General features: G+C 41.5%; 1 protein-coding gene across 1 annotated transcript in view; it reads right to left on the bottom strand.

Annotated features, from left to right (window-relative positions):
• Positions 1-18,510, bottom strand: part of LRP5 (LDL receptor related protein 5) — a 124,143-nt gene extending 105,633 nt beyond the window's left edge. Inside the window, exon 1 of the mRNA XM_054634771.2 lies at positions 18,354-18,510. Within this exon, the coding sequence (XP_054490746.1) occupies positions 18,354-18,444 (91 nt within the window). The 5' untranslated portion in view covers positions 18,445-18,510. The remainder of the gene's footprint in view (positions 1-18,353) is intronic.
• Between the last annotated feature and the right edge of the window lie 437 nt (positions 18,511-18,947).

Raw genomic sequence — 18,947 nt, 5'->3', positions numbered from 1 at the left:
CACCTTCTCTTGTGCTGCTGTGTCTTGTCCATACAGTGCTCAGGGGAAGGAGCTTTAGAAGAGGTTTTGTGCTTATAAAAAAAGAATACATTGGTATGCACACGTCTGCTATGCTTTAGGCATAAACCTAGCCATGAACAACCTCCCAAGCTAAAGATTTTTAAATATTTCCATGTAGAGCTACAACAAATTATAACCTATTTTTGAAGTTAGCCTTATTTGTCTCTTGAAATTTTCATGCGAGTCTCAATAACATCTTAGTGGCATAAGAAATTAACTGTCTGCACTGCATAGGCAAGGGAAGCTGCCACAATGTTGTTGAATGGTCTCATATTACAGAAACACAAAGTAGGAGAGGTACTAGAAAAGCATGGTGGTGCACCTCAGCTTTGACAGCAGGTTAACTGCAAAAGAGCTAAGAAATAAAAAGGAAAAAAAAATCACTGTTTTCCAGGTCATTTCAAGACTTAATTCTTCCTTTTCCTTCTACATGATTTCCCCACCTGTATAAACAGCCCAGCCCAATTATTGTTTTAACCCAACACATATCTGCCTTCCCCAAACAAGAAAGGAAATGAATGTCTAATAAAACCTGAAATTCATTATAAAGGGGGGAAAGGGGGGATCAGAAGAAAGTAAAATTTGTCCCTGCAGAGAAACAAGGTTGGGGAAAAAAGGCAGTAACAAATTTTACACAACATGAACTGTGGTCATTCATACTAGGGAGACACCTACAAGCCAGAATTGTTATTTGCACCCTGAAGGACTCCATGTGGACACACTGGGAAGGACTGTCACAGCTGACAAACCTGCTGTCTAGAAACACAAGGCAAAGAATGAAAAGAAACCCAGAGAGGACCAGGATTAAGGGTCATGCAGTCCACAGCAGATCCAAGGCAAGAGCCCAGTGTGATCAGGACCACAGTAGAACTATAGCCCATGGTTTTCTTCCAGGCAGAGTAACTTATATTTTCTCATACCTCAAGCTACCTTGCAATCCTTTTTGTAAAAAAGGCATAGATTTTACTACGATGAATGGTTTAGGAATTATTTCAGCCACCCCAAATCTCCAATTCCTTTGCAGCTAGACAAGGTGTACTGCAAATAAGAAACAGGATTTCTGATAAACAGCAACAGGATTTCTGCAGAAGGAAGGGCAGAAGCCTGTTAGCATTACACAAGGAAGCAGTATCATGGAGGGCAGAACAAAATGCATTTGTTTATTCTATAACAAAACTAACTCCAGCAATGTATGGCCATGAGTGATCTGACCATTCTGTTTCATGCACCATATTGCCTTTCTCCACCCTTCATTTGCACTGCTTGGCTGTGCCTTCATTGCTAAAGAGGAAGATGCAAATTTTCCATTGAGATAGCTATTTTAATGTAAAGGTGCCTGAGGAGAACTGGAAATTTTACATCAAGTAGAAAGTCAGCAGCATTATCTCACTCCTCACCCAAGATTTCATAAGCTGCACAGAATTGCACTGACTCTATCAGGAATTTCCCATCAAGATTGCAGTATCAGTGTAGTAACAACACCTGTTTCAGCAGTGAAGACATGACCCAGGACTTTCACAGCAGGAACGTTTCTCTCTTGAAAACATCCAGGGCATTTCAGAGAATGGTATTCCAAACAACTATTTCAACCACACACAACAGTTGAGAAAAACTAGCAAATACTGCAGTCCTTCAGACAGCAGACTGGGAGGCAGAGCACAAGTAACACACTCACCACTGCAATGCTCTGCCCAGCACTGAACACACTCACAGCTGGACTAAGGAGCAGTGCCATTTGTCCTCTGTCTGATGAAAGCCTTTTAGCACAGTAAGCTTATTACAACCAGTTTTGCATCTCTTCTATGCCCAGCTGTTGCAGACTGTTTTGGAGTTAAAATGTCTTGGATCCCATCCTCCCTATTAGACAAGTGCATATCCTTTTACTTATTAAAAACATCACAAAATATAACTATTAATACAAAAAGCTATCTGTGACCCACAGCCTAAAATCATGTTTCCAATCCAGAAATGTCAGGCACCAGCACACTGTCAAGTACCAACTGCATTTTAACTTTTTATAACCAAGACTGCACAGCAGACTGTTTGTTAACAAACATGAAATGTATGCAAGAAATGAGCATTTGCATTTAAGTAACTCCCTCCAGGTATGAATGACAATGACTAAATACAAAACAAACATCTGCCCTCTTATAATACAATAGGGGCTTATAACCAAATTTAACCCACAGATTTACATGCAAAGGGAAGGGCTTTTTTTCCTACATACTGATGAAGATGGAACATTTGTTTGAAAATATATTATGCCCCAAATGTAAGACTTATGTGAATAGTTTCAAAAGCAAACAGAAGACACCTTAAATTTCATTTGTAAAATGCAAGAAAGGTGAATGCAGACAACATATTCAATTAACCTTTGATGAACTGTCTGAAAGAGAAGGCTGAACAGCCAGAGTATTGTTAAACTAGAGGAAAAACTTACCTTCTCTAAAAACTAGATGTAAACTAGACCACAAAAGCATTCACTTGTTATGAAAAACTGCTTTCTCCTCAAAAAAAGCACCTACCAACAACAACACCACCCCAAGCCACACCAAACAAACACTAACTCGAAGCACAGTTGACAAAAGCCCTTTGGTTCTATACTAAACTTAGGCAGCTCCTGTAACTAAATGATTGCTCAGAGTTAAGGCAGCCATCACCTTGTCCTTACAGAAAATACTGTAATATTACAACAATAGTAGCACCAAGTGGAAATAGGAAAGTCTTTTATCAAGCTTATCAGGTACAGAGATGAACTAAGATGCAAATGAAAATTAAAACTTTTTCTCCTTTAAAAAGGGGAGCTAAAATCCAGAACTCTCTACTTATGTCAGTCTTCTATTAATTATCATGGGTCACACTTGATATCAACAGACTTCACGTGGGTGAAGGAAGTAACTCACTTTTGAGGACAATTCAGAAGTTTGTGTCTCCTTTGCTGTGATCAGTACTTGCAATGTAGAGCAGTACTGGGCAATACATGTTATCATCTCTGCAGCAAGGAGATTCAAAACCACCAACTTACTTTATAAAAGCCACCCAGGGGCCAGTAACTACAAGTCATTATCACCAATTCACTGTTGTGCATCAAGAAGCTCTGTAATGAGATGATGCATTATTTCCCCAATGTTATTATCAACATGTGAGAAACATCAGCTTTCTTAAGTTTTACTTGGAGGAAGTTAGGGCATCTAAAACCCCTCAAGAATGTTTTCCACTGATTATAGCATTAAGTTGTTTCCTTTATAAAACCTCACAGTGCAGAGGACATTTTTATATAGATATACACACACATACACACACACACACACACATATATATATGCTAATGCGATAATAAGACTTGACATCAAATGACACCAAACATTTCTAAAGGCTACTTGAGCCGAAATTTTCAAACCAAAAATTTCAGCTCATGCATTAATTGTCCAAGGACACCACAACATCAAAGGAGAAAACATCTATCTACTCCAGAGAACAGTTAATCCATACAATTAACCCTCCTTCACATCACATCACACTATAAATGCGAACACATGCTCCGTTTCTTTATTGCTCAGAAGATTTTCCAATATGCTATTCTTGTCACTAATGAGGTGCAGCACAAACAATTAAAGACTTGCAAAAATAACACACAGAGCTTAGATTTTTTTTTTTATTTAGAAAAGAACCCCCAACACCCCCAACGTCACAGGCTGTGCAACATATGAATTGCATAGAAACATGTGGCATCATCCTTCCTTTAAAGTTGGATATGTTAGACCCATCAAATCCTTGATCTTTCAGTATCACAGTTTTATTAGACTAGAGAAAATTTAAGTCCCATTTTAGCCTATGTCATTGGTCAGTCTCCCTCTTTCTCCTCTCTGATGCAGGGATTTATTAATAATGTGTTTGACGGAGGGGGGAGACTGGTGTCGGAAGAACAGAAGGAAGTTAAAACAGTAAAATGATAATTAAAACAATGAGTAAGAATAAGGTATCCCACAAAACAGGAGATAACCAAGCAGGTTACTTTCAGGCCTCGTTTACTACATGGCCACACATTTTTGTGCTGTCACTAGAAGGAGCACAGAACTGAAGCAGAATGCTGCTTCAACTGAAACCACTGGGCAAAACACTCCATTTGAAACACAGCCTTGTCCTAATCTACACCAGTGTTGCCAAAAAGCTTATTCTGGCTTTGTGTAACATCATCAGTTACCAAAAGTTCCCAGTAGGCTCTAAAATATATAAAATTGGTAACTTCACTGAACGGCATTCCATTGTTGCAACTTCACTTGCATGATCTGTGCCATATATTGTATTAGAGGGGGAAAAAACCCCACACAACCATTCTCCAGGATTTAGAAGCAGTAAGGGAATCAGTTGTTGAGTTCTGTGTCAAATAAGCCTCTGGGAAAGAGTAAAACAATTAAGTAAAACCTAAAGAATAAACTGCAAATAAATCAAATTCAGGCCTTTTCTGGTAGTGCCAATCTGACAAAGATATAGAGAGATGTGCTTTGAAGTAGCCAATAGGAATTTATTTTTTTTTTTTTTTTTTTTACATGAACTTGCAGCTGTCAAAACTAGGAAGTTTTGTGCCATTTCAGACACTGGGAAGAATTTTGAAACCATTACTGCTTGGCCAGTGCAACAGGTGGAGATGAAGTTGGGAGATCTGTAGGATCCAGCAGAGTCTGACCATCCACTCGGCACATGCTCAGCCAAACGTGGGAGAAAGCATTCTCTGCCTGCCTATCTGCTGTACACTCATCTATTTGTCAGTGTTTTGGGATCATCCCAGCAAAAATTCTCCTCTCAGGATTAAGCAATGTTTATGACAAGGCTTTGAATAAATTAACATTCCATGTTTCAAAGTCTTTCTGAATAAAGATAATAAAACACAGACACTTCTGGCCACATACACAAGAGAGATCTTACAACTGACATTGTACACATCGATAACTGCAAAAAAAATCCCCCCCAAAAAACCCAAACAAAAAAAACCAACCAAGCAAAAAAACCCCACACTGATTTTTCTTCCCAGTCATCTTACCTTCCTGGTGAAGGCCAAACTTTTGGAATTGAATTTGAATAGCTTAAAAGCTAAACTTTCATTAAAAGAAATGTTGCCAAGCACACTGAACAAACACAAGTTACTCAAATACTCACAGTAATCTGTTCCCAGTGTCCTGCTGAAGATTAAATACGAAAATAACCCTGTGAAGTCCATTCCCTTTTATAAACAGCCAACATTAATTCAGACTTTAGAATAACAAACTGGTGCTAAAATTTCTTTTTGCAGTTTTAAGTGTGTGCATGTAACATTTAAACGTTTCCCACTGTGCTTGACTGCTCTATTCTTGCATATAAAACACTTCGAATTAAGAAGAAAAAAAAAAAAAATCAGTATTAGTTCCTGGAGAAAATCAGAGGTTTTTGTAGAATTTGGTGTACTGCTTCTGCCTCACAATATAGCAGAAGACAAGTTGCACAGGAGAAAGCACTGCATGCAGCTGTAATTCAGAGCACAGCAGCTGACAAGTTATATTTTTATCCCTGCAACCTCCTCACAATCTCCAGTTGATGCCCAAGACTTGAGAAAACAATCAAAAGCTTTTCATTAGCAATGGAACATCGTCCCTCAATGCTGTGAATCTTTACTGACCCACTCATCACTTCCTGCCAACACAGTGGTTTGCAACAGCAATGGCACTTGTGCATCAGAAGAGAGACACCTGAAGTCATTTTAGTTTCCAACAGGTTTTATTCATAAAATTTAAATGAGTAAAAACAAAAACAAAACAAAAACAAAAAAAAACCACACCCAACCCAAAAATAAACCCCAAAAACCACCAACCCACACAACAAAAAACTAAACAAACCTGCTGCTACAGATTCAAAATAAGCAGGAAAGAATATGTAAAGCAGCTTCCTCACAACTAATGGTCAGGGATTTAAACACCTGGAGAATTTAACAGTAATTAAAAAACAGAACAGCAGAATTTACAAGTAACCAAACAAATTCCTACCCCATACTAGTACACGCAAGTTGAGTGTACCTGTCCTACACCATGGCTTCCCAAGCAAATGAACATTTTTCCTCTTGTCCATTCAAACAAGTCCTCCCACCCACCTCTGCCTCATTGCCAATCAAGGGCCAAATGTGTCTGAAGGACACTCCTGCCATGTGACCCAGTGCTCCCACAGATTCTTGGAAGGCTTCCCCCATCACAAACCACCATTTGTGGACAAAAGGGTCCTAAGAGGCTATCAACACGTGAATGGAAATGTGACATGTTATAAACAACCATGATAATGAAACAGTTCCCATCAAGATGTGACCAGCAGATGCTGAGATTCAGTAACACGAGCCTGTAACACACTCTCAATCCACACAGTGTGAAATGAGTTCCAAGACCAAGACGAATATAAGACCATAATAAAGTATTCCAGAACTAATCTTGGAGGGGAAACCATTCCAAAATACAAGCACCCCAGGGGAAGTAATTGTGGAATAGCTGTTAGATTTTGAAGTCATATTCTACCTCAAACAAAGTGTTACCCTACAAAAGCCTTATAATCTGTACAAGGAAGGAGATTCTAACAGGCCCCAAGTAAGTTCCTCAAAGTTGAACACTTGAGTACATCTCCTTTAGAAAGAAAACGTTCTGCTATGGCCCTGCAACACTGACTGCACAGAATCCCAGGAGTCAGAGAGCACAAAAGACAGGACCCCTGTACCTGTCTCTACCAAGTGTTTTCTACAGTGGTAGAAGCAGGCATTTTGCATATATAAGAGCACCATTGTCAAGAAGCAAAGACTGCTTGGAGGACCAAGTCAGCTGTATCAAGACCTTACAGCACTCCACATCCTCCCTCATTGCACACAGACTTCCTGAGGAAAAAAAAAAAGCAACAAAACCAAAACACCCAACAGGCAAGAGGCCAACACTCACAAAGATCCCATAGCCATTGTTCAGAGAAAACAAGTCACTTGCATCATTCCCCACATGCAATAAGCTCTGGGCTGGCTGTGTTCTGCCTCTGAGGACCAGCACCAGATGTGCTCCATCTCCACATGCCAGGAGTTCCACAACCTGGGAATCAGCAACCAGAGTTCTTTTCCATGAACTAATTACTGTCACAGGATGGTAAAGGACCAGATGTGTCAAGGTGATTAACACCCAAGTAAAATGAATCCTAGATCACTTACATCTTTTGCAGGTAACAATGAAAACCTTAATTTGGACCATGCAAGTTGAGATATAACATCAATGGAGGTCACAAGCAAAGTATTTCCACATGCTCATCTTCTCTCCATTGTGCCCTAGACTGAGTGAAAAGCAGCAATCCTCAAACACACACTCAGCTGCAGCTTCTCCAGTTTTACCAATTCTGTCATGGGCAGACGGTGTTAGTGGAGCCACATGCTAAAGGGAGAGCAGGCAGCTTTTCCAAACTGCCAGAAATAGAAGGGTGGTTTGGGGCTGCTTTTTTGTTTTGCTTAGGGTTTGGTTTTCTGCCTTTCATTCAATGATACTGCCTCATCATCCTACTTAGGGAAGTAACCTAACAAGTTCCCAAGAGCTCTCCTGACCACTGGATAATAAAGATTACCCACCTACAGGTATTTCAGCCTTAAGCAGCCTTGGTTCTTCACACAGTTGGGGGAGAGGGGGGAACAACATAAAGAAAGCAGGTGAAAGTTTTAAAAGCAATATACAAGGTCTCTGCCTAGAAGAGCTTTCAAGTTAAGAAGAAATACTACCAATATAGGAAAGTGATACTGCATACAGAAATTGTAAATACTGCAAAAGGGAAGGAAAGTGGTTATGCAAGGTCAAATATTTAGGTGCAGAACACTGATCAGGCATAAAATTTTGATTAATAAATACTCATTGCCCTGCCTTTTAAGGAATACCTTACCTATCATCCTGTTAGTTTGAGGCTTCATTCAGTTCTAATGGAACAACAGCCATTAAGAGAACAATGCAATGGAGTCAAACAAAGCAGGTTCACTCCTAGATGGTTATTTAAAAACCAAATGCACAGGAGAAGATGGCTCTGAGGTGCTTCTTGTGTAAACCACTCCAAGATGGACTCAGAGAATATTTCTGTATCACTGTCACCTGTTCTCAAAATGCTGAGAGTTCAGAGACTTCAAGGCATGCTTTGGTAACACCACCAAAACTGAATTCCAGTCCCATACTTGCCAACTGTGAAACTCTCCTCTGTAAAATTCTGTATCAACAGCTAATATCAGGCATTCAAGTTTACACAAAAAGTATGGTTGTGGTTTTCTGACTTATGGAGATTTTTTTTCAGAAACAGGAGGTTATTCAATAACACAGCCATTAGAATGAAAGGGGAAAAAACAAAGCAGGAGAAACTGGTTAACCAGATGTGTAAGCATGTGAGAACATAGATACTTATTGCATACATGCTCACACATAGAGGAAAACCTCCCTAGCACCACCACCCTGTCCCCCCAGAGTCTCACACCCTTCCCTGTGTAAACAATTCACCATAAACTAGCCAGGACCTCGCAGAAGATTACTTCTGCTTAGGTCAGCATTTTTCTGAACTAGGAGCAACTCTGTCTCTGCTCCAGGAGAACTGAATGGTCTGGTAGCTACACACAAGCTACAGAGCTCACTTGAGCTGTCTGTGACTCTCACTGAACACCTGCAGATCATGGTTTATTCACTGCAAGTATATCCAACACTCACATTTCTGCTGGTCTCTGTGCATTTCTCCAAATTTCACCATTAGCTACAATGTTCACAGAAACTAAGTTAGGAGAACCCTTAAGAATTCAGTTACTCCATTCAAAAAGCCTCAAGGAATATTTCCTCACTCTTTGGAGGATGGTTCCTTCTGTTAGTAGCCATAAGGAGACTAACAGAAGGAACAAAAAGGTGCTTTTGCCATTGAAAAATGCACCTTTTCAACAGCATCACAGAAAACCTTCTCCTCCTGTGCAGGTTCCAAAGCCACAGCTGACACTGAGTCGAGGGTTTTGTGGCTCAGGATGGGAGGGCTGTTGAAGATAGGTCAGATGAGATGAAAATCCAAATTCATTTTTAGGGGCTGGGAAGGACTGCAAGTGATTCGATTCCAATATATTGAGGCTTCACAATAATTGTGCCTGCATTAGCCACACGCTCCCTACTCTCACTATGTAGCTCGCCTAAGTAAGTCCAGATGTGTAACTGTTTCTGAGTATGCCCTTTCTATCACTGAACACCTGCAAACTGGAGATTTAGAACATAAGTAATAGTCTACCACATTCAGACAGTAAAAAACACACTGTTAAAACCCAGACAGAACAAAATTCCCCCTGACTACCTATTTCTTTTATTCAGCTTTTGAAGATGCAGATAATGTATAGATTTTTTTTTAATCATCCACAGCTGGGCAGACTTTCTAAATGGAAAATGCCACCCATGTGCATTTTCATCCTCTTAGCTCTCACTTGGGAGCATAAATAACTCAGCAGTTTAATTTGCTTTTATATCTTTTGAGATAGACACATCCAGGTAAGTCAGCAATACAGATTTCTGAGGTTAAAACATTTTCCCTTTGGAAAAAAACCCAGATGCTTTAACACCTCATACTTCAGGTTGCTGAATTTTAAGCAGGGGAAGCAATCAGGGAAAAAATCTAAAGCAAAAGTAAAACTATTTGTATCATTTATATATATTTTTAATGTCGAAATTCATTCCTATAAGGCAGACAACTCTTCTCTGAGCTTCTTCTAAAACCAGAAAGTTTTCAACAACTGAAAACAAAAGCAAAAGAAAATAGGAAGAGAAAATAGGAAACTTGGTGGCCATGAGTAAAATTCCTTAAAAGGGACACAATACGTCAGTGACCCTTTATTTGAAATAACTAGTTACACAAAGCCTCCAAAGCTCTTGGAACAATATGCACAATGTAAGTAGGGACCAATACACACCTAACACTGGGTAATTTATGATTCAGTGTCCCAAGGTGACACCTTCTATAAAACAAAGGATTAGGGGTTTGGTTTTTAAGTTCTGCTGCTTTGAGAAGTTCAAGAAACAGCATACTGACTTTTGTAGTAGCTTCAAGTGCTAAGAAAGAATACCAAGTATGTTATATAGACATTGCCTAGTTATACTACAGAGAATAAATCTCATAACCTCCCATTCCTTTTCTTCTTTGGGTCATTCACTGTCATCACCAGAGACAGCTTGTTATCCAAGAGGCAAACTCTCTCAACTCTCTCTTTTTCTCTTCCTCTATAATGAAATGTAACACAGATAAAAAGATAGCTCTGTTTCAGAATATATTTTCCTGGCATCAGCAAGACTCTGGTCTAAGTGACTGAGCCTGTATTGGGTTGGTGTGGCAATGTTTTGGTGATAGAAGGGGCTACAGGGGTGGTTTCTGTGAGAAGCTGCTGGAAGTTTGCCCCATGTCCCATGGAGCCAATGCCAGGCAGCTCCAGCATGGACCCACTGCTGGCCAAGGTCCATGGGTGATGGTGGGAGTGTCCCCAGGGAAATCAACAAGGAAAAACAAGTTATTGTGTAGATAACAACATGTGGTGAACTGACTGCAGCCCCTTCCCCTGTCCCCCTGCACTGCTGGCAGGGAGGAGGGAGAAAATCCGGAATAAAATTAAATAAGCCAGGGAGGAAAGGAGGAGTGGGGGATAGGTATTTTTAAGATTTTGTTTTACTTCTCATTATCCTACTCTGATTTGATGGGCAATAAATTGAACTAATTTCCCCAAGCTGAGTTTGTTTTGCCCATGACAGTAATTGGTGAGTGATCTCTGCCTGTCTTTACCTCCACCCGTGAGCCTTTTGTTAAACTTTCTCTCCCCTGTCCAGTCAAAAAGGGGAGAGACAGAGCAGCATTGGTGAACACCTGGCATCCAGACAAGGTCAAACCACCACAGAACTAAAAACAGTATTGTGAAAACAAATATGCAGCAGAAACATTTCCAAATACCATGGCTTTGCAATTGTCCTTCTAAAGCAATCACTTTTTGCCCCAAAAATCTTATTTTTGTATCTGCACAAAAAACTTGTAGAAACTGTCCCTTATTAGTTATTTGAAAATAAACCTTGAACAATAGTAATTACAGTAAAGACATAAGACCTTTCACATTGCCTTGAGTATCATTTCTGCTCCACTTCTGGAACTAAAACTAGAGAAATCAGCTTAGAAGACTTTCTTAAACTTGACACACAGATTTCAACACTCAACAGCCTCTGCAGACAAAGTCTGGTTACACAGGAACATGCCACAGCTTTCACAACACCCTAGAAATGATGGGCTGAAGGAAAACAACATGACAAAGTCCCCAAGCAGCCCACTGGGTGCAAGGAACAGCAAAACCTCAGAACAATAAGGCAGCTGGCAGACCACTCACTCAATGTCACAAAAAATACCCTTCAGTCTTACCTGAAGGAACAGATTTAAAGGATGTGTTATTTAGGAAGTCTGAGAAACAAGGAAAAAAATCCCAACTACAAGAAATCAAGGTACAGGTGGCATAAGCCAGAAAGTCCCCAGAGATGTGTCATGGTGGGATCCCTATGAAATCTTCACCCAGCCCATGCACAACCCAGCTGTTTGCTTCAGGAGCACATACTGTGGACAAACAAGGTAATTCTCATCAGTTTCTGATCATAGAAAGTCCACTAAAAAAAAATTTCATCTCCTACAGCAAGGCCAAAAGGAAGCAACTTGACTTTCTTGATAGCCATACTCTACAGCATGATGTTGTGTAATAACAAAGAAAAAAAAATCAACCAAATCACACCATTTAATTAGATTTCTTGTGTTCTAAATATTTTTCCCCTTCTTAAGCCCAGCTAGCACAAGTTCAATCTGGAAGAACAGAAAATAATGTCTTTGTACAAAATTAACGAAAAATAGTACAAGGACTGGAAAAAGCATCCGTGAAACTGAAATCACAATTTCCACAGAAGGCATGCTGAAGTTATTGACCAGAATTTAAGTGTATTACTGCTGGTAAGCATAATCTGTGCCTAATTCAAGTCCTGGAGTATATGGCTTAAGCCATAAATACATACAGAATTCCAGAGAAGTTCTCAAATGATGTATCAACAACTGATAGATTATAGCAGCACTGTACACTTTCATCGTCTGAGTCTTCCCAGATTCTCTACTCCTTTTTTTTTTAAATTTAGTTAAAACCAGCCCTGAACAGCAGAAAAGAAAAAGAACATCTGCAAAATCACATTATAGTAACAGTATTTGATTCCCAAAGCCCAAAGTTCACTAGGCAGGTTCATTCAATCCACTGCTACTCCTCATCTGCCCAGAGGTGCAGAAACACAAAGCAGACAACACTCACTCACACTCTCTGGCCTTGCTTTACTCTTGAAAACACCACAGAAAGGGGGGTCAGGCTTCTGTCTCTACTGACTGCCCTCTCCTACCTCCAGTCTAATTCTTGAAGGCTGAGGATCAAGAATCCCCCAGGGTTAATTTATCATCTTAGCAATAATGTGCAACAAGTCACTTCCAAAAACCTGTATTGAAAAATGTATAAAGCATCACATTTAATGCAACATGGTGATACAAACAAAGTGTACAGTCATGGCATTTAAAGAAAGGGCAAGAGAGAACCTCTGGAATCACCATTACAAAATGTTATCAAATTCTAAGCCACTTAAAGAGATGTCAAGATAAATAACTCAGTCATTTCTCTCCCTCTCAGACAAAACTCAAGCCAACAGGTCCCTGTAAGGACAGAACTACCAAATTAAAAACACTGCACTTTCACAGAACACCACAGGCCCTTCAACAAGAATTCATGAGAAAAACTTGAAAATCAGGACCTTTGTGTAACCAAATAAAAATCAGAAATACACTTCCCATCTTTCTACTTTCCATAATAGAGGGGAGAGTTACACCCTAACACACGTACAACTTCATTTCTCCAGTTGCATCACCTTTCATGACAGCTCAGGAACACCACACTTGATTTATTGAACAATTACCTGGTTCACATCTATAGTCACAACAGGAAGACCAGAGTTCAAAAATTCTGCCTGCCACAAAGACAACTTTTGTTACTGTTTAAAGTAAGTGAACTTTAAGTGGGGAAGCTCAGTTTCCTTATGTATAATGATAAATAACAGATGCCATCCCCGCAGATCATTCAGAATTAGCCAAAAATACATACAGCATTTCAAAAAGTAAAAGTGCCAAACAGAATTCAACAATTATTTTATTATTGACCAGGCCCATTTTAAACACACATGCCAACATTTGAGCTTCTCAGACCACTGACAATCCCACCAAGAACTTACTACTTCATCTGCTGTCAGTGCTGTTTATTGCAATAGCAAAAAGCCTTCATACTGTGAAATGAAGACAATTCTGTAGCTGATTTACAGTCAAGAAAGCTCTTTTCCCAGTAGGCTATTTCCATTAAGTTAATCTAACACACCACAAATTATTTATTGGTTTGAAAGCAGTTTCAATTGCTTTAACACTTTTATCATCTAGAGCAAATACACCAATTTAAATCAAGCATGTGTCAATTTATTGGCATCCTTGCAAAAGTTACCCATGGATTTAACATCAATACAAAATGACACCTTACATCTGTCTGTGCTGGCAGCCGAAGTGTGAGTCAAGCAAGAATAAAGGAAAGAAGAGCAAAATTAAAAATCTTGTTTATTACATAGACCCTCAACATCCTTACCAGCCCATCACCCATTCCTTACACTCTTGGGAGCTTCTCAGTCAAATTGGGTGGCTTAACAGATAGTTTCAATCTTTAGTAAACAGAAACCACAAAGATGAGACACTGCTAAGTTCCACATTCCAATTTTTCTGAGAGAGAAGAAACCAGAAGAATTGTTGGCCCATAAGCTCCAAACAAACAACTGTACTGAACAATACTTTGTGGGACATAGTTCCCATTTTCTTTCCTGTTCTCACCACAACTGTTTTACCACACAAAATCTCAAGAATTGCTAAAAATATCCTTTGACTCTATCATGAGCTTTTCCATAGCCTAACTTAAGGAGCAGGACTCACCAGAACTGCTTTTTCCAGTTTAGAAGTCCCAGATGTGAGCTATGAGGAGATGGCACATCTTTGCCTCCTTCAGAAAGACTTCAGTGTCCAAACAGCACATGGGTTTGCCTAGCCAGCATGCCTAGCCATCATCTTAATTCTTTGCTCCTGTCCTAAGTGAGCTTGCAGTGCTGTTAGACATGTCCTGTCAGAAAGAATACCAAAACAAAAGAACAATCCACATGCCTCAAAATCTAAGGAAAATGCTGTTTTCCACTGCACACACTAGAGCTGCATTGTTGCTGGCCCGTGCCACACAAACTTGTGGGGATAACTGTTCTACTGTCATTCCTCCCCTGAAGCTCAGGTTGGTACTTATTTGAGCTGTCCATAGAGGTCTTGAGCAGAAAATAACATCCATGTCTTTCAAGGGTTCTCAGTGCTGTGGGGTTTTTTCCAGCCAACTCCCAAGAGAACTTCTGAACTTATAAAAGCCAAACATTTTGACTGTTTAATAGCCCTTAGGTTACACACATAAGGAAAAAAAAATAGGATTTCTTAGAAAGATGGTATTGTAGGTAGCTTTATTTCTCTTCAGTCTAAGAAGGAATTTAAACCTAATTATTGTCCTTAGTCTCAAGATGTCAGGCTGCTTTCATACAATGCAGTAAGCTCACAAGAAATACTGATATAACATGAAACTAAACCTTGTTATTATAGCTGTTTCTGAGCACCACCAATTGAAATTCACCAAGTGCAATTTATTTCTATTTTGACAAAAAAGAGAGAGAAATGCTTTGAAATGTACAGGGCTGGTTAATTTTTAACTAGAAGCAGAGTTACAGTAGACAGTCTTATATAGTAAGTCAGGTGTGTCTATATTCCAGGAGAGGTTTTGTAACCTTTATTTCTTGTTACGCTGCCAAATCCTACCCGAACACTAAAGGATAACAAGTTCCCAGAAACAATCTCTGTTTGCTAAAAAGTTACCTTGGCTTGCCTTATTCCAGAAACATGCAGGACTGAGAAAATTTACAGCTGGAACAAAACCCATAGCCTGTTTTACCAACAACTACATTATAAACAACTAAAATAAAAATTCTTACGCTAAAGCAGCAAGAGGGAAGGGTGGAACTTACACTGGGGTATTGATGAAATACATTCATGCTCTTCTAAGTACTGACTTTGTGTGTTGTGCTGATCTACCTATTTCAGGCATCTATAGTAGGAGTGATTTTAAAGCATCTCTGTGTGCTTTAAAATAAATCTAAATAATTTAATTTAAAATGAAACAGTAACAAAGTAGTTCACATACCATACCTAAAGACAGTTAAACCTATTTAACTTTCCCTGGAGAAAGAAGACTCAGTGCTTTGAAAGCATGAACCTGAACTTCACAGTCAGCCTGAACTTTCATTATTTCCTCACTATTTCAAGAGGATTTATGACCATAATTTGTGACAGACCCTCACATCACGCTAGCAATAGTTATTAGGAAAATAGTAACTAGCCCCCTAAATCAATGACAGACTGACTGAAATGGCACTGAAATGCACTTGAGGACTCCTACACAGCACATTTCCCTGTCATAAAATTAGTAAGTGATTTTTCCTGCTACCTTCTACATTTAACCACAGCAACAGGTTTCACTAGCTATAGGTTATGTCATGTAAACAGTATGGATTAAAGCCATTTTAGGGTTGGTTGTGCTCAAATGCATTTTTTATTTTGTCCTGCATCCCTAGTTTCAAGTATTTGTAACCATCACACTTCCCTGTGTCACACTTCTCTCCTCACCTTTCTGTATCCTGTGTTTGTCGGTATCAGGCAAATAGTTGTTACATTAAAGAAAACTAAGATACAATCTCACTATTTGGGGAAATTCATGTGCATGACAAGACACACTTAAGCAAGCATTTTTGAGTTTAAGTAAAAATAATTTTGGCTTGAGATAGCTCTTAAGCAAGAATTAGCTGAACTTACTTGGACATTTTAAGACCCCCACATGAAATACCCACTGTGCAATAGTAAAAATCCATAACTTACGGTATTTTCACAAAAATGAAAAATCATTAAATACTTTGCATGAGCAAGAAATTCTTCCCTTCAAGGAAGGACCAAATGCAACGATCATTTTGTCTTTTCACAGTGAAATGAGTCAAGTACAAGCCATATCTGAAACAGGTTTATCATTATTTCAAGCCACATAAATAAAACCACTCCTGACACCACCACATACAGAGCAAGAACTCAGACCTCTAGAACAAAATTATTTCACAGCCAAAGTATTCAAGATCTATTACAACATGCCAAACTTCAGTGAAGCTGTGGCGCTGCAGAAGCTCCCAGCAGATCCCCAATCATGCAGAGATGCATTTACATATTTGTAAGATAAGCACATCAAAATACTTTTAATAGCTAAAAGTCAGGCATCTCCTTACAGAGTAGGGATTCTCAGAGAGGGAATTAAATCCATGGAGAGCCTCTCATAGTACATCCATGCTCCTTCTAAAAGGACAGATGAACTGTCCTTAAAAGTACTGTCCGGATCAACACAACAAAACCTTCCTAATAAGTAGGCAGAACAAAGGCAATGTCATTAAGATCTGTAACTAAGACTCCTTGACTAATTATTAAAAACTGTGCATTTGTAGCCCAGTTCTTCCATGCATGTTAAGGAAGATGACTGCTCATATCAAACATACTCTATATTAAATTAATCAGTCTCTCAAACGAGGTGAAAGAAAACCAAACTCCAAGTTAGAACTTATTCCTTAGTTTTGTCATGAACTCTTACTTTCTTAAGAATTCCAAATGCAAAGTTATCTCTTTTTTAAAAAGAGATTTTTCTATTAGAGCCTGTTAAGTAAATGTAAGGAAATCCTTTAAGGAGCCTTCATGTAAGAACCCTAGAAGTCAGTTTCCACCCTCCACCCCCCAAAAGCTACATTAGCTTCAATCAGTCAAACAGGAAAGTGAACATCTATACACAAACGTAAGTGTTCAGAAAGGAACAAATCACATTTCAGGTTTTCAGAAACATTTTCAAAAGACTGTGGCAGCGTGTATGGAGAAGGTGGACGCTGCAATATGAAGGGTATCTTTTTGATATAATCCAGACAGAATAAGCAATACATAATACACACCCACACAGAGCTCCAATTAAAAATACAGAATGATAATGCCAGCAGAATATGGTCTGCTCTCTTGCTCTAAATGACAGTTCTAATAATTACAGGAGGTTTGAAAAGGTGGGTGGCCTAATAAAAAGAGGCCCTGAGGTGATGTTCTGACAGCCTTGGCCACACTGCCGAGTTTTCTAAACTACCAGGAAATCGCAACAACCAAGCTTCGGCTTGCTCAAGCACCGGGGTGATGTATCCAGGCAGACCACATGCAGCAGCAAAAACTCAGAAGTCTTGCATAGGCAGCCCGAACTCCCCGTCTCGGGCGAGACAAAGTCGGGAGCGAAGCCGCACGCAGGAGGAACGGACACCGTCCCGCTCCCCACGGATGCTGCAGACACTGCACCCCCTCTGTCTATTTGTGATTTAGAAGGATCGGCACACTCACTTAGAAACGGGACGGCCACGGGAAAGCGGAGGGCAGGCTCCGTGCCCGGGACGGGGCATCCGGACAGCAGCTCCGGCATCGCCCGCGGGGCCGGGCCGGGCCGGGCCGGACCCTCGCCCGCCCGCAGCCTCACACCGGGAGGAGCCGGGGCGAGGGGGGAAACACAGGGCACGCACAGCAAACTCGCCTTCCCCCCACCCCCTTCCCGGCCCGGCCAAGAGTTTGAGCGACACCCGACACCGACCCCTCCAAACTCCACAGAAATCCCTGCCCGGGACCGCGGAAGGACGGGAGTGGGGGGGGCGAGGGGGGTGGGCGACTTTTGTCTCTCTTTTTGCAACTGTGCGCGTTTACCTGAGCCACCCCTGAGGGAAAACCGCCTCGCCCCCAAGCGGGATATGTCCCGAGGGAACAGAGAGGAGAGGCCTCCTTTTCCTGCGCACCCTTTCTGCAGGAAAGCGAGGCGAGGAGCAAGAGTTTTGGGGGGGAGCCGGCGCAGGCAGCCTCCCGTCCTCCTCCCGGCCCGTCTCGTCCATGTGCGCGTCCTGCGCCTCCGCGGGAGCCTGGCCCCGCTCCCGCCCCTCCCCGCCGCACTCCCGGCGGAGCGCGGGGGAAAGTTTGCCCAAGTCCGACAACAAAAGGGACAGCGGCGCTCGCCTCCCCGCCCGCCCGGGCCCCGCGACGCCCCGAGGAGCTTACCCCCGGCCGAGCCCGGCTCGCAGCGCAGCACCGAGGCGGCGAGGAGCCGCAGCAGCAGCAGCGGGAGCGGCGCGGCCGCCGCCGCCTCCATGTTGTGCCGCCGCAGCAGCTGCCGGAGCGCACGGAGCGTCTCAGGCAGGCTCCATGCTCGGGGCGCTGCGCTCGGCGAGGAGGGAGGCGGGGAAGGGGGGAGGCGCTGGAGCCGACCCTCCTCCTCCTCCTCCTCCTCCTCCTCAGGCCGGCGGCAGGGAGGGGGCTGGGATGGAGGATCCCGGCTCGCACCGCATCCCGGGAGCGGGCGGGGGCGCACCGTCCCGCCGCGGCGCGTCCCACGCGTGGGAACACCTGGCCGCGCCGGGAGGAGGTGCGGCTCCGGGGCTTGCTGCTTTATCTTGTTAACTCCTTCCTGCGGCAGCAATCACTCCAGAGCCAGCCGGGAAGGCTGGAGAAGATGGCTCGCTGCGTGTGCAAAAAGCAACCTTTCGCTGGTGGATTTGGAAGTTAACAGCGGGGACGCCCGCCCCTTTTTCTGTCTCCAGGAAAAAGAGTGGTTGTTTTCTTCCCGAATGGAGGTTCGTTCTTGCCTTTCTCCTC

This window comes from Agelaius phoeniceus, chromosome 6, assembly GCF_051311805.1.
Source record: "Agelaius phoeniceus isolate bAgePho1 chromosome 6, bAgePho1.hap1, whole genome shotgun sequence".
NCBI classification, from domain to species: Eukaryota; Metazoa; Chordata; class Aves; order Passeriformes; family Icteridae; genus Agelaius; species Agelaius phoeniceus.
Note: the sequence above shows the minus strand (reverse complement) of the source record. Positions and strands in the feature narration are given on the sequence as shown.